This window comes from Ictidomys tridecemlineatus, chromosome 15 (genome assembly GCF_052094955.1).
Source record: "Ictidomys tridecemlineatus isolate mIctTri1 chromosome 15, mIctTri1.hap1, whole genome shotgun sequence".
NCBI classification, from domain to species: domain Eukaryota; kingdom Metazoa; phylum Chordata; class Mammalia; order Rodentia; family Sciuridae; genus Ictidomys; species Ictidomys tridecemlineatus.
The window spans coordinates 35,312,546-35,336,037 of NC_135491.1; the positions used below are offsets into that span (position 1 = coordinate 35,312,546).

Consider the following 23,492-nt stretch of genomic DNA (forward strand, 5'->3'; position numbering starts at 1 on the left):
GGATCCTCATCCTGCAGAGTGACCCCCTGATCCAGTGACTCCAACATAGTCCCAGCACGCCCACCTGCCCCTTCTGCCTGCCCCATGGCCAGGCGCACCCATCCTGTGCCTCTCTGGCCCAGGGCAGCAAGGGGCAGCACCAGCCTCTCTAAGTTCCAATCAGTTCATGCAGCTCATGGGGCTCAGGGTCCCTGGAAGCCGGGTGAGGAAGGGAAGGAAAGCGTGTCCCTCTGTCTTCTCCGGGGGATAAATGGAGCCTGAGTATGAGCAGAGCTCAGGTGACAGAGCAGGCAGTGGCCTTCTGGCCTCCCTCTGTCTCCTGCCTCTAGTAGGATCAGCTCATCCTCAGGTCATGGGCCCCCTCCTCCAGGAAGTCTTCCCTGGCTGTCCCCACCCTGACCCTCCTCCAGGGCCTGTCGCATTGCTGTGCTTGCAGCACAGCTGGGCTGGACAGTATCCATGTCCAGTGTCTGCACTAACTCCCAGCACAGTGCCCTGTCCATGTCCCAGGCTCCCACCTCCGCCCGTGAGGATGGTCAGTAAGGGTTTGTTGGAGAGGTGAACAAAGATCAAGGGTTTTCTTGGGAGCAGCGAGCCCTGCCCCCTTCAGAAGCAGGCGGAGACAGGTCGAGCTCAGGGCCCCCACCAGGGAGGGCTCCAGGGTCAGTACCTGTGTGCAGAAGGAGGGAAGTAGCACCAGGCAGAGGAGAAGCGGGCTGCCGTGTAGACGCCACGCCTCAGCTGACCTGAGGGGAGCCGGGTGTCCTGGAGGGAACCAGTGCAGGGAGCCAGACCTTTCTGCCCCACATCCGTCAGTCCCTGGATGCCCTCCTCTTGGGAGAAACGTAGCCATGGGGGAGGGGAAGCAGTGGGGTGGACAGTCCTGCAGCAGCTGGAGAAATAAGTCCTTCATTTCTGGGGACGCACCAAGCCTCCATCCATCTCATCTCTTAAAACCCTGATCCACTCTTTCAACCCCCTGCAGCTCAAATTCAACCACTGTCCGCCCACGGTGGGCCTCAGGTGTCCCTGGTGACCAGGGCTTGCTTCCGTTGCCAACATGCATCTAAGGTGTGGCCTCAGGGGACTGGCAAAACTGGACCCAGCCTGGCCCAGCCTGGTGCACCTCCCCCCTCGGGAGCGGGGGGCTTGTGGGGAGGCTTTGGGGAGGGAAGGGCTGGCTCTTGGCTCCGACCTGTGCCCTGCAGGCAGCACCCAGGGAAGTGTGCCTCTGTGGTTGATGCTGACGGCCCCAAGCCCTCAGGGCGCATGTGTCTGCTGGTGGCTGCAGGTGGTGGGGCTGCTTGCACACAGTGACTTCTGGATGCTAAGACTCTGTGGAAGGACAGACTTTGGTATTTGGAGCAGGGAGGCTTCTGTCTCACATTCATTTAAATGTTCCACTCATGTATTAAGAATATTAAATACATCAGAATAAATACCACGCCCCACAAGGGGAGGTGTGTGAGCCTGCTTGGTGGGATTCTCAGACCCCCGGCCATCTCTAGGTCCCCCCAGGGTCCTCTCTGGTGGTTGCTTGCTCCTTTCTTGGTCCTGGCTGAGGATCTCAGTGCCCCCAGACTGCAAAGAGCTGCCCCAGGACTCAGTGGGCGTCCCTGGGTGGCCCCGTCCTGCTGGTCTGGGGCGGGGCCCTGTGTCCATGGTGGAACGGTGGCCGGGGCGGCAGTGGGCACGTGCTCCACCTCCCACCCTGTCTGGGGACCCTGCTGGCCAGCCGAGGGCGGTTTGAGCCAACCTCCCCGCCCTCTCCCTGCCACGGCCCAGCCTATAAAGCCACCCCGTTTGTCCTTGCCGACCCTGGACCCCTCCCTGAGACCCAGAGCCACAATGGCCCAACTGCCCACCATGGAGACGCCCGGGGACCCTGCTCTGTGCAGAGGGCGCTTCACCATCAGCACACTCCTGGGGGGCGATGAGCCCCTGCCACCAGCAGCCTATGACAGTAGCCACCCCAGCCACCTGACCCATGGCAGTACCTTCCACATGCGCACCTTCGGCTACAACACCATGGATGCGGTCCCTGCCTATGAGCACTACGCTGACAGTGCCCTGCCCGGGGAGCCCCGCAAGGTCCGGCCCACACTGGCCGACCTGCACTCCTTCCTCAAGGTAAGGGCCGACTCTCAGAAGATGAGCCACTTCCCTGCTGTGTGACTTTGACCCAGTTACCTAACATCTCTGAGCCTCAGTTCTGTCACCTGTGCTGTGGGGAAGGATAAGTGTCTTCCTCAAAGTCAGAGAGGTCCAAAGGAAACAGTGGGAGAGAGGGGGGTCGTGAAGCTCTGGGTGCATATTCTAATTCATCTTGTCCAGTCACTGGCCACCGAAAGAAGGGCAGGCTGCCTAGGGAGGAAATGGGCTTCCAGTCCCTGGAGGCACTCAGAGGGAGGTTGTGCAGCCTGGGAGGTGGGACAGGGAAGGGTGGAGGGCTGGGAGCTGGGCTGTCCATCCCTATGGGGTGTCCCTTTTCCCATCTGACAACTGGGCAGAATCATTCTGGTTCTGGGCTGAGACTTGCTCAACTTGCAGGACTCCTTCTGTCCCCAGAGCAAACCTCCATCCTGGCCTCTGAGGTGGAGGCCCCATTGTCCCATGCGGGACCTCTGAGTGGGGGGCTGGGAAGAAAGGCCCAGAGAAGAGCTGCCAGAGGGGGCACAAGCTGGTGGACCTACCTTGCCCTGGACAAGTGGTTTCACCTCCCTGGGGTGACAGTAGCCCAGCCCACCCCTAGGCTGTGTGCAGCCTGCTCTGCCCCAAGGCCACTGCTCCCCAGCGGAGAGGAGGTGCCACGGTCAGGCGCGTCCAGAGCTCCCAGGGCTGGTGGCTCCTCCTCTGTTTGGAGCTTTGTAAAATCCCGGGAGCAGCTCTGTGCGCAGTGAGGCCGTGCTGGGGGCTGCTGGCCTGTGACACGTGGCGTGGTGGCGCAGCACCCTGCCGGCCTGACCTCTGGGCTCTGGGCTCCCAGCAGGAGGGCAGCCACCTGCATGCCCTGGCCTTGGACAGCCGGCCCAGCCACGAGATGACGGACGGGCTGGTGGAGGACGAGGCCCGCACCAACAGTGACAAGAGCCCCGGGGAGCCCGTGCGCTTCGGCTGGGTCAAGGGCGTGATGGTGAGTGGGGTGAGGGGGAGGGTGGAGCTCTGGGCCTCACACGTGAGTGGCAGCAGAGCCAGGGCCCAGCCTGGAGCTCAGTTTCCCTATCAGGACAGCGACCTCAGATTTTCTCTGGGTTTTCCTCCCCCCATTTCTGTCCCAGGTCCTGGGACCCAGATCTACACTTGGCCACAGTAGTCGTGTGGCCTTGGGCAAGTTAGTTAACCACGGTGCCTCAGTTTCCTCATCTGTGAAATGAGCCTTAAATGAGAATGTGATCCATGCCTGTGGGAGTTAGTAGGAAAAAACTGTGTCCCTCATCCGCCACCAGATGGCAGCACATACACAGGCCACAATCGTGGGTTTTGTGTTTGATTTTTTCCCACTCCCCTTCCTGAGGAGGAAGGAAAGGTTGCTGCAGTTTACAGCACAAGTCAGTCTGCAGGCGCAAAATAACCGCGTTGACTCTCCCTTGGAGGACACTATGGGCTCTGCAGGGGGACCACACGGGGTCTACAGGAGAAAGTTCTGGCCTGACGCTGGGGGCTGTAGGCCAGGTTCTCCTCTTAACTCTGCCCACTGTCACCTGCTGTGACTCTCTTTCTCCATCTAAACCATCTAAACCCTCCGACCCCCAGAGAGGTTCAGAGCCTGGGTCTCCTTCCTGAGCTGGGTCGGCCAGAGCCTGGTGTGGTCCTCTTTAGCATCTCGGAGCAGACCCAGGACCTGGGAAATCTCCCCAGTTGTGTAAACCGCATGTCCCTACCCGCCCTGCAACCTGGTGGAACCAACCGAAGACGTACCAGGCGCTCCCACCTGGAACTTGGGCCTCCATGGGGGCCTCTGGCTGGGCTTTAAATCTCAAAGCGGAGGTCACCGCAGCAGGAGCTTCGATTTCTGTTGAGAGGGGAAGCAATTCAGCCACATTCGCTGGGCTGGCCTGGAATGTCAATCCTGGGCCAAGAGCTGGCCACTGGGGCCAAGGCTGGGCTGGGGGGCATACGCTCCTGGGCTGGGGATAGGCGAGCAGCAATCACGCTGTAGCCCAGTTCAGGCCCTGATGGGTGGGGGACAGGAGTGGGCAAGAGGAAGGTGGATGTCCCCTTCTGCCCCTCTGCCCCACTGAACCTGCTGAGTGGGAAAAGCACAGGAGGGACGCAGGTGTCCTGCAGCCAGCAGCCCAGGGCCATGCCATGTCCAGGGACAGGGAGTTGTGTTGGGCCTTGGGGTATCGGCTCCCCGGGGTCCTCTGACCTCACTCTCCTCTCAGATCCGCTGCATGCTCAACATCTGGGGTGTGATCCTCTACCTGCGGCTCCCCTGGATTACGGCGCAGGCGGGCATTGGTGAGTGCCCCTCGGGGAAAAGGATCCTGAGGGAGCCCTGGTCCTCCACCTCCCAGGCCCCTTGGGAGCAGGCTTGAACATGTGCTGCAGAGGCCACAGGCCAGGCATGCTCCTCCTGGGCACAGCCTTGGACCCCTTCAGGGACCAAAGCGAGGATGGCATGGCACAGACTCAACAGACCTGCAGCCAGCCGTCCCAGGGCTCACCCTGCCCGGCCTCAGTGAGTCACTTCACCTCTCTGAGCCAATTTCTACAGCACAGCACGCAGATTCGGGGCTTGCCTTTGGGAGACAGAGGTTCGGAAGCTAGTTCTGTACCATGCTGTGTGATCTTAGGCAAGTTTCTTCACCTCTCCGAGCCTTGGTCTCCTTATTAGCAAAATGGAGCTGATGGTAGTACCTGTTGCAGAGCCACTGTGGGGTTTATAGGGTGCAGGAAGAGCAGCCTAGGATTTGGCACCCAGAGGTGCTCATCAAGGGGTATCGATCACCTCCTTAAAGGAAGTTGCCTTCCCTGTCCTACGTAGCAATCCCTTCATGTGGATCCTGAGCTCCCTGCCTAGTCAGGTATGCCAGGAAGTAGAGACCCATCCTTCAGATGACAAAACCAAGACTCAGGAGGGAAGTGACTTGGGTGGCACTGAGTAGCAGGCAGATTCAGGTCCCCCCAGAGCTCCTCGCCTGGGACCCACTGAGCTCTGGCCCCCCCCCACAGTGCTGACCTGGGTCATCATCCTGCTCTCCGTCATGGTGACCTCCATCACAGGCCTCTCCATCTCGGCCATCTCCACCAATGGCAAGGTCAAGTCAGGTGGGTCCCCTCCTCTTCTCCAAGGCTGCCCCAGTCCCCACCCTGGGAACGACTCTGAACTGCTCCCCACCCGAGGGATGCCCCAGGCTGCTCCTGAGGTTGGGGGGGGGGCTCCAGGAGGGATGGCTCCTCAGCCTCGGCCTGCCCTAAGCACACCCCACCCCACCCCCCGGCTGACTCTTCTGGCCTCCCGGCTCCTGGATCGGCCCTCCCTGCCAGGTGGCACCTACTTCCTCATCTCCCGGAGTCTGGGCCCTGAGCTGGGGGGCTCCATCGGCCTCATCTTCGCCTTCGCCAACGCTGTGGGTGTGGCCATGCACACGGTGGGCTTCGCAGAGACCGTGCGGGACCTGCTCCAGGTGAGGTGGCGCTGGGCCCCCAACCCCACCTGGATCCTTCCTCCCCCCCGCCGCCCGGTCTCACCCTTCTGGCCACTGTGGGTGACGATGATGACCATCCCCACAAGTGCCCTCTTGGGGCCTGTGCTGCCTTGGGGGCCACGTTGTCCAGGCCCATGCGGAGCCACCTTGGGGGACTATGGGCCGGAAGGAGCTTGTATGGGGATTTTGCTCTCAGGGGGCACCCACACAAAGGGGAGGGGTCTGGAGCAGTGGGGTGTTCAGAGGGCAGCCTGTGCCCCTCCCCAGGAGTACGGCACACCCATCGTGGACCCCATCAACGATATCCGCATCATCGGCGTGGCCACCGTCACCGTGTTGCTGGCCATCTCCCTGGCTGGCATGGAGTGGGAGTCCAAGGTAAGGAAGGCGCGGGGGAGAGGGGCAGGAGAGAAGCGGGTCAGCCCTGGCTCTGGCCCTGCTTATATGTATTAGCTGGGCTCCAAGTTCTGCTGCTATGACAAAGAGACCCAAGTCAGCAGTGCCTCCAACAAGAGGGACTTTGATGCTCTTTCATGCAACAGTCCTGGTGGACGTGGTCCAGGGCCAGCATGGAGGCTTCCTCTCCTGGTCCATGGTGGCTGCCCTCACACTGCCCACAGTCCAGGCAGAGGGAGGGGGAAGAAGGACGAGATGGAAGGGAGGAGCCCCTTCCCTTCCTTGATGGCTCAAGCTGAGAGCTGCCACTGTTGCTCCTGTGTGGCCAGAACCTGGCCTCAGGCCACGTGCAGCTGCAAAACAGGCTCATTTGAGTCTCATGTCCAGCCATGAGTCAGAGGCTCAGTGTATGAAATAAGGAAGTGTTGGGTTACAGCCTGGGACTCAGCCAGAAGAGGCCCACGGGCAAGGCAGGACCCCGCCCTGGGCCTCCTGTCTGTGGCCCTCTGATCCCTTTCTCCAAGCACCAACTTAATCCCAGATCAGGCTCACTCGTCCTCCTCCTCTATGCGTCTGCTCAAAAGTCTTCTTGAGCCTGGTGCAGGGGTGCGCGCCTGTAACCCCAGGACTCAGGAGGCTGAGACAGGAGGATCACAAGTTCAAAGTCAGCCTCAGCGACTTCGCAAGGCACTTAGAAACTAAGTGAGATTCTGTCTCCAAATAAAATGTAGAAAGGGCTGGGGATGTGGCTCAGGGGTGAAGCATCCTGGGTTCCCTGGCACCAAAAAAAAAAAAAGTCTTCTCCTTGGCGTCATCTCCCCAGGCCACCTTGCTCAAGTAGCCCCAGCTCAGTCCCATCACACTCCTGTTCTGCTCTAAATTCATCCCACCCATCAGCCAGGACAAGAGGCCTGGCCACCTTGCCCGCTGCTGTATCCCAGCTCCTCCAACAGGCCTACTGCGGAATGGCCGGGAGTGGCCGGGAGTGGCCGGGAGTGGCCGGGAGTGGCCGGGAGTGGCCGGGAGTGTCTGCCAGGGTGAGGGGTGGGCACGTCCCCCCGTGGGGCCCCGGAAGATGCGGAACTGCAGTCTCACCTCGAGGTCCTTCTCCCCCAGGCCCAGGTGTTGTTCTTCCTTGTCATTATGGTCTCCTTTGCCAACTACTTGGTGGGGACCCTGATACCCCCATCAGAGGACAAGGCCTCCAAGGGCTTCTTCAGTTACCGGGGTATGTGAAGTTTGGGGTCCCTGGCCATGGCTCTGGGGACAGGGACAGTTTGTCCACAGACCTGGCCCACTGTGGGGCACCAGGAGGACGGGCTCCCCTTCGCCCACAGCTAGAAGCTGCTGGGGAGTCGGTGGCCTGCCTGGCTAATCCCATACAGCCCCTCGGTCCAGGCAGCCCTGACTCAGGGTTGTGTTCCAGGGGACATTTTTGTTCAGAACTTGGTGCCCGACTGGAGGGGCATCGATGGCAGCTTCTTCGGGATGTTCTCCATCTTCTTCCCCTCGGCCACCGGGATCCTGGCAGGGGCCAACATCTCTGGCGACCTCAAGGTGAGCAGAACACCCGTCCCTCCTGCACCCTGCCACTGCAGGGGGCGGTGAGGACTTGCGCCCTGTCCCAGCAGGATCTGCTGCCGGGCAGCGTGGAGGTTGGCATGAGCTGGGGCAGGGAGGGGGGTCAGAGCTTCAACCAGCGCAGCCCAGTTCTACTTGGTCCAATCCAAACCAGTCCCCTTCTATTCTGAGGCTGTGGTTGACACACCTGGGCTTGAGACCTGTGCAACACCCCAGTATGTGCTGGTCCCCCGCTAGTTCCTGGGTCTCTGGGCCTTAGGGAAGACCTGCCCAGCAGCCACATTCTGAAACTCAGTCTTGAACGTGCACACCTGTGCTGGGCTGACCTCCCGGGATCTCTGCAGCTCCTTGGCCTGGTGATCCAGGCTCCAGGCACCTGTCCAGCCTCGTCCCCAAATGCTGTTACTGTCCCCGTGACCCTTGCTCTACCCCAGGATCTGCTGCCCTCAGCCCCACTGCCCACGTGGTTTTGACTGTGCTGGACTCGCCACCTGGGGATCCCTGGCCTGTTTCTTCACCTCCCAAGTTTCTGTTTGTCTTTCAAACAACGTCTCTGGCCGTTCTCCCAGGGGTCGTGGGTCTCCTAGAGTAACGACGTCCACCCATCCGTGTGTCCCTGTTCCCAGCTTTCAGTCAGACTGTTTGTTGATTGAATCGTGGTGGAAGGTGGTGTGGGAGGAGAAGTTCGAAGCCATACCATGGGGAGGACAGAGGATGTCAGCAGAGACCCCAGAAAACCTTCTGGGTGGAGCAGGGGCTGGGGTTGGGCTTTCAAAACCGAGAAGCCGGGAGGCGGTGGGGCAGGAAGCTCTGCCGGCAGGAAGATCCAAGGAGATGGTGCGCAAGAGGGGGTGACCGGCGGAGGCTGGTGCCCTGCTGGAAATCAGTCACCCTCCCTGCAGTCTGCAGCTCCCAAAGGGTTCTTGAGTGGATTAAAGCAATCCTCAGGTCAGCCCGGCTCTAACTGGCTATGCCCCGGGCCTGTACCGAGGGCCCGGATGTGGGAGCGCTTGTCCAGCCCTCTCCTTCCCCTGGACAGCAGCCAGCAGAGGCCTGATCAGCCTGCCCTGCGCTCCCTGCAGAGGTCCCGCCTGTGCTCAGATAAAGCAGTTCATCTAGCGGCTTTGTCAAGCTTCCGGGTTACTGAGTGGCCCAGGGTGCAGGCAGTAGGGCCGGGCCGCTGCCCCTGAGCTGTCCCAAGTGCTGCCAAGCCTTAAAAGGGACACTGGCTCCTGGTTCTGCTCATTCAGCAGCAGAAGTCCCATTTATAGCCTCGCTGTGGGACTTTGGGGAGTGTCCCTACAACTCCCAGATGTACAGGGGGCAGGGCAGGGTGACAGCGCCTGGCCCCAGGAGGACGTGCTAAGAGCTATCTGCGAACATTGTCACTTCCTGATGCCACAGACAAGCAAGCCCTCAGAGGGGTGCAGCGGTGGCCCAGCCACACAGACAGCACGGACTCTGGAGTGCGGGTCTGTAGAGCAGAGCCCCAACTCAATCACAATCATTTTGTCACTCGACAGACATTTTTTTGTGCTGTTCCAAGACCTGTCCATGTGCGGGATGCTGCCCCCGCCTCTAAGAACTCCCATTTAGGGTCCTTGCTGGGGCAGGTGGTTTTTTGTTTCATAGATGAGGAAACTGGGGCTCAGAGACAGGAAGGGGCTTCTCCCAGGTCACACAGCTAGGACGGGACATGGACCCACCTGTGCCTGACTTGTGAGCCACCCCTGAGATCTCAGACCGAGACATGGGGGTGGGTGGGGGGTGAGAACACAAAGGTGTCTCCTCTCACAGCTTTTAGGAGTCTAGAAATTGAAAACCCAGGTCATGACAGGGCCACGTTCTATGTGAAGGCCCCGGGGAACTTCCGTCCTCGTCCTAGCTCCGGTGGCCCCTGACCATGGCGTTCCTGACTCGGGAGTCCCTCGCTCTAGGCTCTGCATCTCTGATGACGCGGCCGTCTCTCCTCTGTGTCTCTGGGTCTTTTCCTCCTCTTACAACGACTCCGTTACTGCATCCGGGGCCACTGTGATCCAGCCTGACCTCACCTCAGCTAACCACACCTGCAAGGGGCTTGCTCCCAGCCAGGCCATGTTCTGAGGCTCCGGGTGGCTGTGAATTTGAGAGACACGAAGGGGCAGCTGGCCTGGCCTCTGGGGCCAGGACTCCATGTCCAGATATTGGGTCGGGCTGGCAGGACCAGGGCGGCACAGCCCCCAGATCAGAGCCCCCGGCAGTGACCAGACCTGGAGGCCCTGAGACGCCAGCCTCCCTCTGGGCCTCCCCTCCCCTTTGCCCTGGCCTGCCACCCCCTTCTACTCTCTGGTTCTGATCTCTGGTTCCGTTGTTGACAGGGCAAACTGGGGAGGTCCCAAGTAGGCAGACCTGACACCCGCCCCGCTGCTCTGTGTCTGGAGCAAGGAGCTGGTTTTGAAGTCACTGTGACTGTCCCCGGTTCTTGCGCTCCGGATCAGTGGGCAGATCCTGAGGCTGTGGACCCCAGGGTCAGGGTCAGGATGGAGCCACCGGAAGCCCTGTGACTGGGTCCCCTCACAACCCTGCCCTCGGCTCCCCAGGACCCAGGTGCAGGGCGCAGGCCACTTCTCAGGAAATTATGTCTGACAAAGTGCCTGGGAGGGGGACCGCGCAGGGGAACCCGTCCCCACTGTTAGGAAAACGCCAGCAGGAGGCGGGAGTCTGGGGCTTGTCCTCACTCCTGTTTACTGTCGTGGAACAGGACAAAGCAGTCACACAGGATGTCACATGTGGTGGCAGCTGGTGGAGCTGGCCGGGTCAGGAGCTTGGTGTGGGTCCACTCATTTTCCCCTGTGTGGTCGCGCCATTGCCAGGTCACTTACAGACGAGGCCAGGCGTGGAACGGTAGCCACTGCCCAGCCGGTCACCTGGAGTCCACCCCAGGCAGGCTCACCCAGGGCCTGCCGCCCTGGCCCCTCCTCCCGTATAGCCGGGGTCCTCCAATCCCAGGTGTGGAGCTGTGGGACCTTTTGTCCCACCCCGGGCTCCCTATGCCTTAGATGTGGCCCTGTCCCCTGACTGTGGTCACGTCCCTCCTGTGTGAGTCCTCAATCCCAGGGGTCTCTCTGTGCTGGAAGGGGGCTCTGAGGAGCCAAGGTCAGGGATTGACCTTGACAAAGGTTGGGGCTGCCTGACGCACCCCTCCTGCTGCAGGACCCTGCTGTGGCCATCCCCAAGGGCACGCTCATGGCCATCTTCTGGACCACCGTCTCCTACCTGGCCATCTCAGCCACCATCGGTGAGTGGCCTGCTAGCTGGTCGGGGCAGGGAGGACCCCGGTGCCACTCTGCAGAGTTGGTGAAGCCCAGACACTGGAGGGGGCCCCAGGGTGGGGTCTGACCCTAACAGGAAGACATGGCAACCCAGGAGGTGGGTCCCTGAGTCCTACCTCTGGGGCATCTGTCACCTTGGCAGTGACCAGAGCAACTTCATAGCGACCCGGGCCAGGCCCAGTTCTTCTGGTCCCATCAACGTTAAGGTTCTGGGCTTGCGAAGGTGAAGACCCTACAGGTCCAGTCGTGCTCTGGGCCTCCCGTGGAGCCCGTGGTGATGATGCTAGCAAGTGACGTGTCACTGCCCAGCCCTTTGCTTGGCTCACCACACTTCATCTGGTCCCAAAGGAGAAAGTGAGGGGCTCAGAGAGGTGGAGGGACCTGCCCAAGGTCACACAGCCTCTGAGCAGTGGAGCCAAGCTTTGAATCCAGGCCAGGTCAATACCTGACTTGAGCAGAAGCCCTCACAGAAGGAACCCTCCTTCCCAGGGACCACCTGTGAGGCAGGTGTCCACAGATGGCCAGGGGATTTGGCCTAGTTTATGACCACTCAGGGCTCGAGATCCAGGTCTGTGCTTTCAAGAGGACGTTGGGCAGAAGCTCTCTGTGCCTCTGTAAGACAGGAGGGACAGCGGAAGGGCAGCACCGCTCTCCCAGGGTGGTCGTGAGGGGCTGAGTGCAGTGTCAGACATGTGGGGTTCACTTAGGCCTTGGCTGTGCGGCCCCCTCCTCCCCCTCCCCCTCCTCCTGATCCTCCTCCCCCTCTCCCTCCTCCCGCTCCTTCTCCCCCTGCTCCCCCTCCCCCTCCCTCATCTCCCTCATCTCCCCCTGCTCCCTCTCCTCCTCCTCCTCCCCATCTCCCCCTGCTCCCCTCCTCCCCCTCCCCACTCATCTACCCCTGTTCCCCCTCCTCCCCCTCCCTCTCCCTCATCTCCCCTTGCTCCCCCCTCCTCCTCTCTCTCCCCTCCTCCTCCTCTCTCTCCCCCTCCCCTCCCCATCTCCCCCTGCTCCCCTCTCCTCCCCACTCCTCCCCTCCCCTCCCTCATCTACCCCTGCTTCCCCTGCTTCCCCTCCCCCTCCCTCATCTCCCTCTGCTCCCCCCTCCTCCTTCTCCCCCTGCTCCCCCCTTCTCCCCATGCTCCCCCCTCCTCCCCCTTCTCCTTCCCCTCTCCTCTCCCTCCCAAATCTCCCCCTGCTCCCCCTCCCTCATCTCCCCCTGCTCCCCCTCCCCCTCCCTCATCTCCCCCTGCTCCCCCCCCCTCCTCCTCATGTGATAAATTGAGAGCTGACCGCCCACAGCTTCTCATCCCTGCAGCCATGGCCAGCATGCTGGGGGCAGGGGAGTGGGGAAGGGAGACCACCTCACACCCTGCCTCCTCTCAGGCTCCTGTGTGGTGCGTGACGCCTCCGGGGACCTGAACGACACGGTGACCCCTGGCTCTGGTGCCTGTGAGGGGCTGGCCTGCGGCTACGGCTGGAACTTCACCCAGTGCGCCCAGCAGCACAGCTGCCACTACGGCCTCATCAACTACTATCAGGTACCCGCTCTGGCTCTGGGGGACCGCTGCTAGGACTGGACAGGTGGACAGGGGACGAGTGGGCCTCCTGTGCTCCCTGAGAGGGCACCGGGAGCCCCAGGTGAGGTGGCAGCCGTGGCCCCAGCTCAGGCCCTCGTCCCTGCAGACCATGAGCATGGTGTCGGGCTTCGCGCCCCTGATCACCGCCGGCATCTTCGGGGCCACCCTGTCCTCTGCCCTGGCCTGCCTGGTCTCTGCTGCCAAGGTCTTCCAGGTGAGGCTGCAGACAGGGGCCAAGGTAGGGACAGACCGGGCTGGAAGGCCCAGGAGGAAGGGTCCCCAGGTGATTGCTGGGGGGACTCTGAGGGGTCACGTGACAGGGACGTCTAGAGGAAGGAGAAAGGGCCAGGCAAAGGCTCCTGCAGGGAGCGGCCCCTCCCAGTGGGTGGCCTGAGGCTCACCTGCCCTCTGCCTGCTGCCCGACCCCCTGGGTTTGGCCCTGGTCCTATCTCCATGGTGACGGGGAGGGCTCACCCATTTAGCAGAACTAGAAATGGGGACCCAGATGGAGGAGGTGCCCTCTGATACTACAGAGGGGACCAAGCAGGAGCTAGAGGGCCCTGGGAGGCCGGGGGGCACGTGGCAGCCAGGGAGTGGCCACAGTGTCTGGTGCCCGCAGTGCCTGTGCGAGGACCAGCTCTACCCACTGATCGGCTTCTTTGGCAAAGGCTACGGCAAGAACAAGGAGCCCGTGCGCGGCTACCTGCTGGCCTATGCCATCGCAGTGGCCTTCATCATCATTGGTAAGAGGCTGCCGAGCCTGGCCTCCGCCTCCCAGCCCAGCTCCTCTCCCCGCTTCTCCTCCGGCCAGGCCTGGTCAGTGAGCACCCAGAGAGGGGCGTCCAACCTGGGGCACGCCACACCTCTGAGCCGACCCGGAGAATGGCCCCCGAGTGGGCTAGCCCTGCCCGGAAGGAGCCCCCCTCCTCCAGACAGTGAGATGGCCCTCACGCCAGCGTCCTGGCAGCTGGGATCCTCTTCCCCTGAATTCCCAGGCTTAAATGAACCCCCAGGCTGCCTTGGGAGCCAGGCCACTCTGAAGGGTCCCTGACTGGAGCTGATACAAATGGCCTGGTCAGTGTCTTTGTGGGTTATGAGCTAGAAAAGCCACTTTCTTGACCCTTGGGCTTCACAGTGGGAAACACCTGGTACATCAATCAGATAGATCCATTTTTTGCCCTGGCTTTGCCATGTGGCGGCTGTGGGACCTTGGACACATGGCTTCACTTCTCTGGGCCTTGATTTCCTCATCTGCAGAATGGGAGCAAGATTGTGTAACAGGTGTGCCACAGGTGGGCAGGAAGAGACTGCGAGTAAGCACAGCACACACACACACTCATATGCACACTCACACACACACACGTGCACACACCCAGTACTTCCTGATAACTCAGCTAAGGAAACACCAGGAGAGAAGTGGCCACACCCAGCATGGACAGTGGCCAAGTGGGGATGTCCATAGTCCTTGCCCCCTATGCTGCAGCTTGTGGGCACCTTCCTGCCACAGCCAGACCCCTGCCTCCCAGCCTGGCCTCACCCATTTCCAACCGGAGACATGCCCTGACAGTCTGGTCACTGCTACCGAAGGGACGCTTTCCAGATGCTCACCCCTGGATCCTGGTGGCAGGTCACACCCAGGGGATGGAGGAGTCTAGACAGGGCTGCCATCACAGAAACCCACCCCTGCTGCCTGCTACCCCGCCCCTGGCTCGGAGCCATGCCTCTGCTCTGGGCGTCCTGGCTGGCCAAACTGGACCATGATCTCAGGTGCTCTGGGGCTGGGTCTCACAGCGATTGGATGGGATCATGGGCAGAAGGACCAACACATAAGAGGTGCTTGCCTTGTTTGGGGGATCCCCAGAGAGGCCCTGTGCTTCATGTGCACAGGTTTATCTGGGGACAGTGACAGGGAAGGGGTGACAGTTCTCAGGGGTCCTGGATGTATTCCTTACTGTAATTTGTAGTCAAAAATGTCCCAGCCACTGCCGTTGGTCATCCCGTAGCCTGACGGGAGCTCTCCCATGCTGCCTTCGTCCGCTTAAAAGTTGGCAGCTTTCAGCTTATAAGACTCCATCCCTTGGAGCTTCCCAAGAGGAAGGACCCACTTCACAGATGAGAAGGTTGAGACTGACGGATCCTTGCAGCCTGCCTGGGGTCCCATCTCTGAGGGAGGGTACGGTGGCAGGTGGGTTGCCCGACAGATGGTCCTTTCTCCCTGGGTCCCTGAAGCCGAGCTCAACACCATCGCGCCCATCATTTCCAACTTCTTCCTGTGCTCCTACGCCCTCATCAACTTCAGCTGCTTCCACGCCTCCATCACCAACTCACCGGGTGAGCGAACCCTTCGCCCTGCACCCAGAGGCGCCCAAGGGCTGGGGGTGGAGGTGGGCTGGCAGGCGGGCAGCCCCGGGACCCTCTTCAGGTGGAATGGTAGAGAGAGCTTCCTCTACCAGCACCAGCAAGGAACCTCATCCCCAAAGAGGGAAGGGAGAACTTCCCGAAGTCAGACAAGGTCGTCACATTCAGTGCTATAGGTTGCGCACTGCACAGCTCTGGTTAAACGGCTCATATCCCGGCAATGGGACGTCATGGATTTATATGTTTTTGATGAAAAACTGCTGGCAGATGGCAGTAAAGAGAAGTAAAGAGGAAGCCCACTTAGCCCCAAACTGCCACCTTTTACATCACCCACAAGTGCATGGTGCCCTGGGGCAGCTCTCACTAGCAATGGCCCTGGCCTGGGGGGAGGGGGTGTCAGGCAGAACCATGCCTCCCCCTCCCTCTGGCCTCGGGAGCCTGGGGAGCTGGCACCCTTGCTGATGTCGGATGTCCTGTGGCCGGAGTTGGCCAGAGTTGGATGCCTCCTCCCCGGTGGGCAGGCGTGCGGTTCTCCTCGGTGGCTCCAGGCCCAGCCAGGAAGAAAGGCCGGTGGGGCCCCTGGAGTCCCTGGCTAGCAGGCACAGTCTGGGACCCAGGCCTTGGGCATCCGGACGACTGCTGCCCCGCGCTGCCCTGGAGGAGGCTCCTTAGTGCAGGGCATGCTGCTGACCCCTGCCCCCGCCCAGGGTGGAGACCCTCGTTCCAATACTACAGCAAGTGGACGGCGCTGTTCGGAGCAGTGGTCTCCGTGGTCATCATGTTCCTGCTCACCTGGTGGGCAGCCCTCATCGCCATCGGCGTGGTCCTCTTCCTCCTGCTCTACGTCATCTACAAAAAGCCAGGTGCGTGGGCACAGGCCATCTGCGCTCCACCCTGCCCAGGGGCCAGGTGCCCGCTGCCCACCAGGAGCCCAGACCTCTGCATTAGAGACCCAGGACCAGGGCTCTCCAGCACAAAGGGCCTGAGGGGGTGGCCAAGGGGTGACTGCTGGAAGGACGGGTGGACCACGCCTGGACTTGGAGGTGTGTCCACGTGTATGCAAGCAGCGATCCGGGGTGACGGGATCCAGGACACACAGCTCCAGAGAGAAGTCTGCGCTGGCACCTGGGCCTTTGGGGTCACGAGGTCTCTCAGGGCAGGGGTCCAGCTCCCAGAGTTCCATGCCTTGATGCATGGTGGGCCGCCAGCCCCGCTGACCTGCCTCCTGCCCCAGGGGTTTTCTGATCTCGTCGTCACCCCACGCTCCCTCCTCAGAGGTCAACTGGGGCTCCTCCGTGCAGGCGGGCTCCTACAACCTGGCCCTCAGCTACTCTGTGGGCCTCAACGAGGTGGAGGACCACATCAAGAACTACCGGTGAGCAGGGGAGCCGGGGCCCACGGGGAGCTGCAGCCCGGGTCGCTTTGTTCTGTCCACCTCCGTGGGCAGCTGGTCTGGGCAGGGCCAAGGAAGAGCACTGGGTGGGGTGTTTGGTGACCTGAGCAACAATGGCGACTTAGAGGTAGTCCGATGGCCTTCGAAAAATCTGGGCCCGACCTTGGCCCAGAGTCAAGAAGAGGAGTTGGAAAGTGTGCAGGGTCCTGCCTGAGGCCACACTGGGGTTCGGGGTGACCTAGGAGGTGGCAGAGCTCCCGGGGCACCTGCCGTCAGCGTCCCCGCGCACGCCCTCCTGAGCTCCTGCCCTTCCTGCTCCTCCTCAGCCCCCAGTGCTTGGTGCTCACTGGTCCCCCCAACTTCCGCCCGGCCCTGGTGGACTTTGTGGGCACCTTTACCCAGAACCTGAGCCTAATGATCTGTGGCCATGTGCTCATCGTGAGTGTCCCCTGTCGTGAGTGCCCTTGCGCTGCTGGGGGAGCCGCCTGGCTGGGGTGTCCATGCAGGGGGCGGGGGCAGAGGGGCGAGGGGCAAGCAGAGCCTGGCTGGGCGGCCCCTCTCTCAGGCTCCTCCCCGCCCACCTCTCCTCTCCTTCTCCCTCTCCCTGCCTGGTTTCTTCCCCCAACTCTGTAAAGGAGAGTGGGCCTCCCCAGATGCTCCTGAGGCTGTGGGCCAGGAGGGGGACCGTGGGCCAGAGGGGGACCGTGGGCCAGGAGGGGGACTGGATCCCAGGCCAGAGGGGGACCATGGGCCAGAGGGGGACTGTGGGCCAGAGGGGGACCATGGGCCAGGAGGGGGACTGGATCCCAGGGCAGAGGGGGACCGTGGGCCAGGAGGGGGACCGTGGGCCAGGAGGGGGACTGGATCCCAGGCCAGAGGGGGACCGTGGGCCAGGAGGGGGACCGTGGGCCAGGAGGGGGACTGAATCCCAGGCCAGAGGGGGACTGAATCCCAGGGCAGAGGGGGACTGTGGGCCAGGAGGGGGACTGGATCCCAGGCCAGAGGGCGAAGGCAGCCCCTGATATCACCTGCCCCACCCGCCCACAGGGACCCCGAAAGCAGAGGATGCCCGAGCTGCGGCTCATTGCCCAGGGGCACACCAAGTGGCTGAACAAGAGGAAGATCAAGGCCTTCTACTCTGACGTCATCGCCGAGGACCTCCGCAGCGGTGTGCAGATTCTTATGCAGGTGTGGCGGGTCTGGGAGCCTCCCTGCGGGGCTTGTTACTTCAGAAGCACCCCGAAAGGCAGAGAACCCTGGGGATCCAGTTTAAGGCCTGTTTGCTGCAACAAGAAGCCCCCCCACCTTCTTGCACCCCCAGATCTACTCGCACGGGTGGGCACGTTCTGAGCCTTGGGACTAGGGCAACTGATATGGAAGCCTGTAGGGGTTCTGTGACCTTGGCCAGTTGCTGTTTTTTGTTTTTTAGTTTTTTTTCCTCAGGTATAATTTACATAAAGTAAAGTGAAAAACAGTTTAGTGAGAGACCAATAGTGTCCGTGGGTCTAGGCCCCACCTGGTGCACCTGGCTGCCACTCAGCTCGAGATCTAGAGATCTAGGATGCCTTTGCTCAGGGTGCAGCTCCTGGGCAGAGCAGCTGCCCTGCGTATGCACGAGGGAGGCCCCGGGTTCAATCCCCAGTACAGAAAAAAATAAATCTAGAACATTCCACTTGGCCATTCATTTACTGCTCAGTTTTCTTATGTAATATGAGACACAAAGATTAAATTATAACAGTTTCTAATTCTAAATCAACAGATGAGCATCCTTCTCAATAGTTATAACTATTTTTCAAAACAACAAGAACAACAACAACAAAAATAAAATGTCTGGATCTTTTTGTGGGGTTATGAAAATATTCTGGAAGTAGAGGTGATGGTTTTATGAATTGACTAAACATGGTAAATGTGCTAGATCCACTAAACTGTACCTTTTGTATTTTGTTTTGGAGTTTTTTAAATTTTTCAAAATTTATGTTTTTGAATTGTACACTTAAAAATGCTTTTATTATGTGAATTTAACCTCAAAATTTTCTAAATTTTAAAATATTTAAAAAAAAAAGAAGAGAAGTAGAAAAGATGTGTGGATGAAATGACCCAGGAATACTCCAAATTTGACAGGCAAACTCAAGTCTTGCACTAAGAGAAAGAATCTTTTAGAGAAGCAGGACCTGGTGCATTCCCAGGGCTTGGGACAGTGCAGGCGGCTTGGCTCTGAGAAGGCCCTGGGGCCGCCCTGGCTGCAGCTCCACCTTCTGGGGCTGAGCCCAGGTGGACAGGCCCCTGAGGGGGGGATGCCTTTCCTGAGCCCCCACAGCATGGACAGAGGGCAGCTGGACTGAGAAAGCCCACCCTAGTCACAGGACAGAGCCCCACCAGCTGCGAGGCCGGCCCTCTAGCCCTGCCCATTTGACCCACACTCCCTCACACAGGCTGCAGGTCTGGGGAGAATGAAGCCCAACATCCTGGTGGTCGGATACAAGAAGAACTGGCAGTCTGCTCACCCAGCCACGGTGGAAGACTATATCGACATCCTACAGTGAGCCAGGGCACGGGCAGTGGGCCTGGGGTCTGCTGATTTGTGCCACTGGGGGCTCCTGGACCTGGGGAGTGGACCAGAACCAGTGGGGGCTGTAAGAAGTTGAGTCCTCTGTGATCAAGGCTTAGGGAGGGTGAAGTTTGGCAGGGACCAGGCAGGTGTAGGACAGTAGGGAGCAGTGGGGACTGTGGTGAGCTGCTCTAGCCAGTTGTACCCACACAGAAACGTGGGCCCCACTGTTGCCAGATCTTTAATATTTCAGAGTAGCCGGGAGTGCAGGTCTGAGCTCAACAGCCTCCGTGTGGGCTTCAGAAGGCCCAGAGGACTGTTAAAGAGATGGTGTCGCTGAGAAGGGAAGGGAAACCAGACCAGGACTGGACTCCCTGGGGATCTCAGAGTGGACTCCGCCCCCTGATTCCTGCAGCCTGAGGTCTTCCCTGCAGAGGCCCAAGGCCTTGCGTTCCTTCAAGAGCCAAGGCTGAGAGCTGACGCCCTGGAACCCGCTCCCTGCTTCCCCGTCAGCTGTTGACTGGCTGCACAGCTCAGGGGACCCTCCCACTGCCTCTAAGGAAATTGCAAGAGAAGGTGGTGCAGAAAGTGTCTCTAGGCTCCCCGGGATCCAGTGTCCTAAGACAATCCCGAAGGTGTGAGTGGGACAGTCCAAGGATGCAGTGCTCAGCCTGCTGCCTCACACTGAAGTGGTGGGTTTTGCACAGTGTCAATAGAGCAATCAATTGGGCATGCGCAGGAGTCTTCTAGACACTTGTTATAACAGCCCATGGCTTGAGTGAGGCCTGTCCTGGGGGCACGCCTGCCCTTCAGTTCACAGTGACCAGCTGGTCCCTTCCTTGGTTGTGTGCTTGTGGACAAACCGTTCCATTTGTACCTGTAAGGTACATCCCCACCCTGTGGCAGAGCTGTGAGGGTTCACCCAGCACTCCAGGGGGAAGCCAGGCCTGACTGAGTGTCCCCCAAGGGGTCCCTGGCGACTCTCTGGTTGTGTCTGCATACTTTACAGACAGGGAAACTGAGGCCCAGAGGGGACAAGGAGAACGGTGGGAAGCAGGGCCATCTTGGACACCTGGTCTCCCGGGAGCCAGGTCACCTCCTGGGTGGGACCTGGGGTTGAGCCGAGCCTGACCCCTGCTCCTCTTTCCAGCGATGCCTTTGATTTCAACTACGGCGTGTGTGTCTTGAGGATGCGCGAGGGGCTGAACATCTCCGAGACCATGCAGGCTCACGGTGAGCACACGCAGCGCCGGCTCAACACGCTGTCCCAGAACAGAAGGGGATCCCAGAAAGTTCTGGAACCCAAGTTCTTTAACCAGTACAAAGAAGAGAGGGAAAATTCGTAAGGAACTAAAGGTCACAGGCTCATAGAATGTCGGCCCTGGATGGTCACTTAGAGACCATCAGGTTTCCAGGTGGGGAAACTAAGGCCCAGAGGGGGACATGACTATCCAAGAGGATGCTTCCACCTGGGCAGCTTGGAGCTCCCCCAGTGCTTCTGTAACCTACTAGAAAACAGGAAAAGAGGTTGGAGGAGCTGTTCACATAAAGGCCTCGGGGTAGGAAAGCACTCACCTCAAGGCCATGGAACCTGGATGTTTATGTCCTCCAAGGACACCTTTGGGGGCATGAAACAGGATTGTGTTTTCCATTTAAAAGTCCAACTCTGCAGACTCTGAATTACTAGTGTTTAGAAATGTAAAAGACATAAAATTCAGGGAGCCAGGGGGAGGGCAGAGCTGGGAGCCTGGTAGGGGACTCTGGAACATGTCACTGAGGGCTGAGGGTGTACCTGGTCCAGGGAGCTGGCCAATAAATATTTATCCAACCAATAGTGACCAAGTCGGTAGCCATGCTCCTGTGCTGCTGTAGGCACTGTGGGTACAGCGAGGGCCAAACAAAGCCCCTGTCCCTGGGGCAAAGCAGATCTGTACAAGCGGACACTCGTCATCTAGTGTCTGGCAGACAGCACAGGTGTCCAGGGCAGGCCTTTGGCCGTGAGGGGCAGGGCTGGGGAAAGCTGTCCCCAGCAAAGAGGCATCCTCACCACCAGGTGGGCATGAGCTTAGCCTGTTGGAGGAGCAAGAGGGGCCAGGGCAGGGCCAGGGCAGAGGGAGGCGGGTCTGGGTGTGGTGGGGCCGTGGGACTCTCCTCCCAGTGTTCAGGGAGCCCTGCTAGATGGAGAACCCAGGGGGCCCCGCTGAGGGTATCTTGCAACCCCAGATGCCCCTCTTTTACAGTTAATCCTGTGTTTGACCCGGCGGAGGACAGCAAGGGCACCAGCGCCCGCGAGGCCAGGCCATCTTTGTCGGGCACACGTCAGTCCCCACCCACTGGGAGGCTCAGGGTGTTCTGGCCTAGCAGGGGCTAGTGGTAGCCACCTGGGGACTCGGTCAAAGGCGGATGGTGTTCCTAGTGATAGCAGCGGCTGCCTAACTGGGCTGAGTAACCCGATGGGCGAGGCCCCTGTTCAAGAGCGCAGGTCCTGGTGGAGACGCTGGGCCTCCAGGACCCAGGTCCCTGCAAGGCCCCTGTGGGACCTGTCCCAGTGTAGGCTCAGGGAGGGGTAGGATGGCAGTCTTCTGCTGATGCCCTGGGAGGCAGGGGAAGCTGCCACAGGCACAGGGGACTCCTGTGGCGTTCCTGAGGGGCCCAGGAGAGTGTGCAAGGGTTGGAAGAGCATGCTTCCTCCCAGAGGGCTGCCCTGGAGGGCACGGGGTCCCCCTGGCTGGAGCCTGGGGATGGAGAAGCTGAGAAGCAGGGGGGCATGCGGCAGCCTGTGTTCCCAGGGTCCCCGCTCCTGGTCTGCCCGCCTGAGAATCCGAGTCCTGGCTCCAGGAGGGAAGTGCACTACCCTGGCCAGGCCTGCTCAGCTGCGTCTGCTGCTGCGGGCACAGTCTGGGCCTGAACGGCAAGCCCACCTCCCAGGGAGCAAGCCGTTTCCAGGAGGCTGGCTGCTCTGACCCCCTCCCCTCCTGCAGTGGACCCTGAGGCCCTGGTGCGGGAGGAGCAGGCCAGCACCATCTTCCAGTCCGAGCAGGGCAAGAAGACTGTGGACATCTACTGGCTCTTTGATGATGGAGGTCAGGACTCCTCAGATGTGGCTCCCTCATGCCCTAGGACGTCTTCCCTGTCTGTCCCTGCATCTCTTGCCCTGTCCTTCCTGGCTGGCTCTTGTCAAGGCCTCTGCTTGGACCTGGAGTCCAGCAAAGTGGGCAGGGGCCCAGACCCCTGGATAACTGGGTTGAGTAATTGGATGGGCTTGGCCAGGGCGTCCGGGGGGGCCCCTGTCCCTGGCCTCTAGCTTTTTCAGTTGTGAAGTGGAGAGAGATGGGGGCAGGGCTGAGGCCAACCTCAGAAGAACCTTCTCACTGGATAGTCCTGGGGGTCCCAGCCACCGGCAGAGTTGGGGACAGGGGCCAGTGCACAGGACAGCCATAGGAATACTCTTCACAGAACACACCTGTCCTATTTTCCCTAAAACATGACTCTTGTCTTTATAGTTCCCACCTCTGACAGAGTCATAGAAAATACCCCTCTTCAAAAGAGGACAACCAAGCCTCCGGGTCCCCAGGTGCCACCTCCACACTTCTGACCAAGCACAGGTTGAAAATGTTCAGGAAAAACATTGTGTCTGTATAGAACCTGTACAGACTTTGTCCTTGTCATTATTTCCCAACAATAAAGTGCAACAACTATTTGCACAGATTTACATTGTAGCTGGCATTCTAGGAGATGGTGTAAAGTACACAGGAGGATGTGGGTAGGTGACATGCAAATTCTATGTCCTTTTATACAGAGGACTTGGGCACAGGTGGATTCGGCACAAAGGGGGCCCTGGATGCAATCCCCTGTGGACACAGAGGAGGACTGTATGTGCTATCAATGACAGATAACTCAGGCTGAGCGCTGACTGCCTACCTCTGGCCAGTGCTCTAACCTAACGTTATCTCTTTTACAAATAAAGAGACCAGAGCAAGGAGGACCAGGCCTTGAACTCAGTGGCTGGTCCTTGGTCTCACATGGAGGCATGACAGAGAGGGATGCAGGCTCCCACCCATTGGCCAAATGTTCAATTTTCCAGAAAGGCCCTCTCTCTAGATGTCCATATGCAATCCCCCCACCGTTCACTACCAACTTGTGGTGAAAATTAAAAATATTTTAAAACACCACTGCCAAGTAGACCCTAGACACCAGGCACCACGGCCACTGGGGTTTAGCCAGGTGAGTTCTGATGCAGGCAGGGAAACCAAGGTCCAGAGAGGGGGAGGGGTCTGCCCATGGTTGTAGGAAGGGACAGGAACCCACCAGGGGCTGTCCCTGAGCATTTTCCTCTTGGTTTCTGGGGACCCTCCTTGCCAGGCCTCACCCTCCTCATCCCCTATCTCCTTCGACGCAAGAAGAGGTGGAGCAAATGCAAGATCCGGGTGTTCGTTGGTGGCCAGGTCAACAGGATGGACCAGGAGAGGAAGGCGTAAGTGGGGGCCCCTCCCGTCCCCTGCTCTCCACCGCCACCCTCAGGTGGGCCTTGGAATTGCCCAGAGCTTGGGCAGGCTCTCTCCAGGCCACAGTGATGGCAAGGGGGGTTCTGGCCAGGAGCGAAGTTCAGCAGTGACTTCTTGTCCCCCTTTAATCAGATACCCACACCCTGGGCTTTGCTCTGACAGGGAGGGGTGT

General features: G+C 60.0%; 1 protein-coding gene across 5 annotated transcripts in view; it reads left to right on the plus strand.

Moving 5' to 3' along the window:
- Positions 1 to 1,800: 1,800 nt before the first annotated feature.
- Positions 1,801 to 23,492, plus strand: part of Slc12a3 (solute carrier family 12 member 3) — a 31,984-nt gene continuing 10,292 nt past the window's right edge. For 2 of the 5 annotated variants that reach the window (XM_005318205.5, XM_078032353.1), the window contains exons 1-22: positions 1,801 to 2,130; positions 2,987 to 3,133; positions 4,386 to 4,461; positions 5,176 to 5,271; positions 5,491 to 5,630; positions 5,919 to 6,029; positions 7,164 to 7,275; positions 7,474 to 7,604; positions 10,821 to 10,905; positions 12,323 to 12,477; positions 12,623 to 12,730; positions 13,136 to 13,259; positions 14,746 to 14,847; positions 15,582 to 15,737; positions 16,150 to 16,249; positions 16,594 to 16,705; positions 17,315 to 17,455; positions 18,700 to 18,806; positions 19,966 to 20,048; positions 21,056 to 21,133; positions 21,797 to 21,898; positions 23,178 to 23,289. In XM_005318205.5, coding sequence (XP_005318262.2) covers positions 1,849 to 2,130; positions 2,987 to 3,133; positions 4,386 to 4,461; positions 5,176 to 5,271; positions 5,491 to 5,630; positions 5,919 to 6,029; positions 7,164 to 7,275; positions 7,474 to 7,604; positions 10,821 to 10,905; positions 12,323 to 12,477; positions 12,623 to 12,730; positions 13,136 to 13,259; positions 14,746 to 14,847; positions 15,582 to 15,737; positions 16,150 to 16,249; positions 16,594 to 16,705; positions 17,315 to 17,455; positions 18,700 to 18,806; positions 19,966 to 20,048; positions 21,056 to 21,133; positions 21,797 to 21,898; positions 23,178 to 23,289 — 2,660 coding nt within the window. In that variant the 5' untranslated portion in view covers positions 1,801 to 1,848. The remainder of the gene's footprint in view (positions 2,131 to 2,986; positions 3,134 to 4,385; positions 4,462 to 5,175; positions 5,272 to 5,490; positions 5,631 to 5,918; positions 6,030 to 7,163; positions 7,276 to 7,473; positions 7,605 to 10,820; positions 10,906 to 12,322; positions 12,478 to 12,622; positions 12,731 to 13,135; positions 13,260 to 14,745; positions 14,848 to 15,581; positions 15,738 to 16,149; positions 16,250 to 16,593; positions 16,706 to 17,314; positions 17,456 to 18,699; positions 18,807 to 19,965; positions 20,049 to 21,055; positions 21,134 to 21,796; positions 21,899 to 23,177; positions 23,290 to 23,492) is intronic. The other 3 variants (XM_078032349.1, XM_078032350.1, XM_078032351.1) reach the window with 3 other exon arrangements.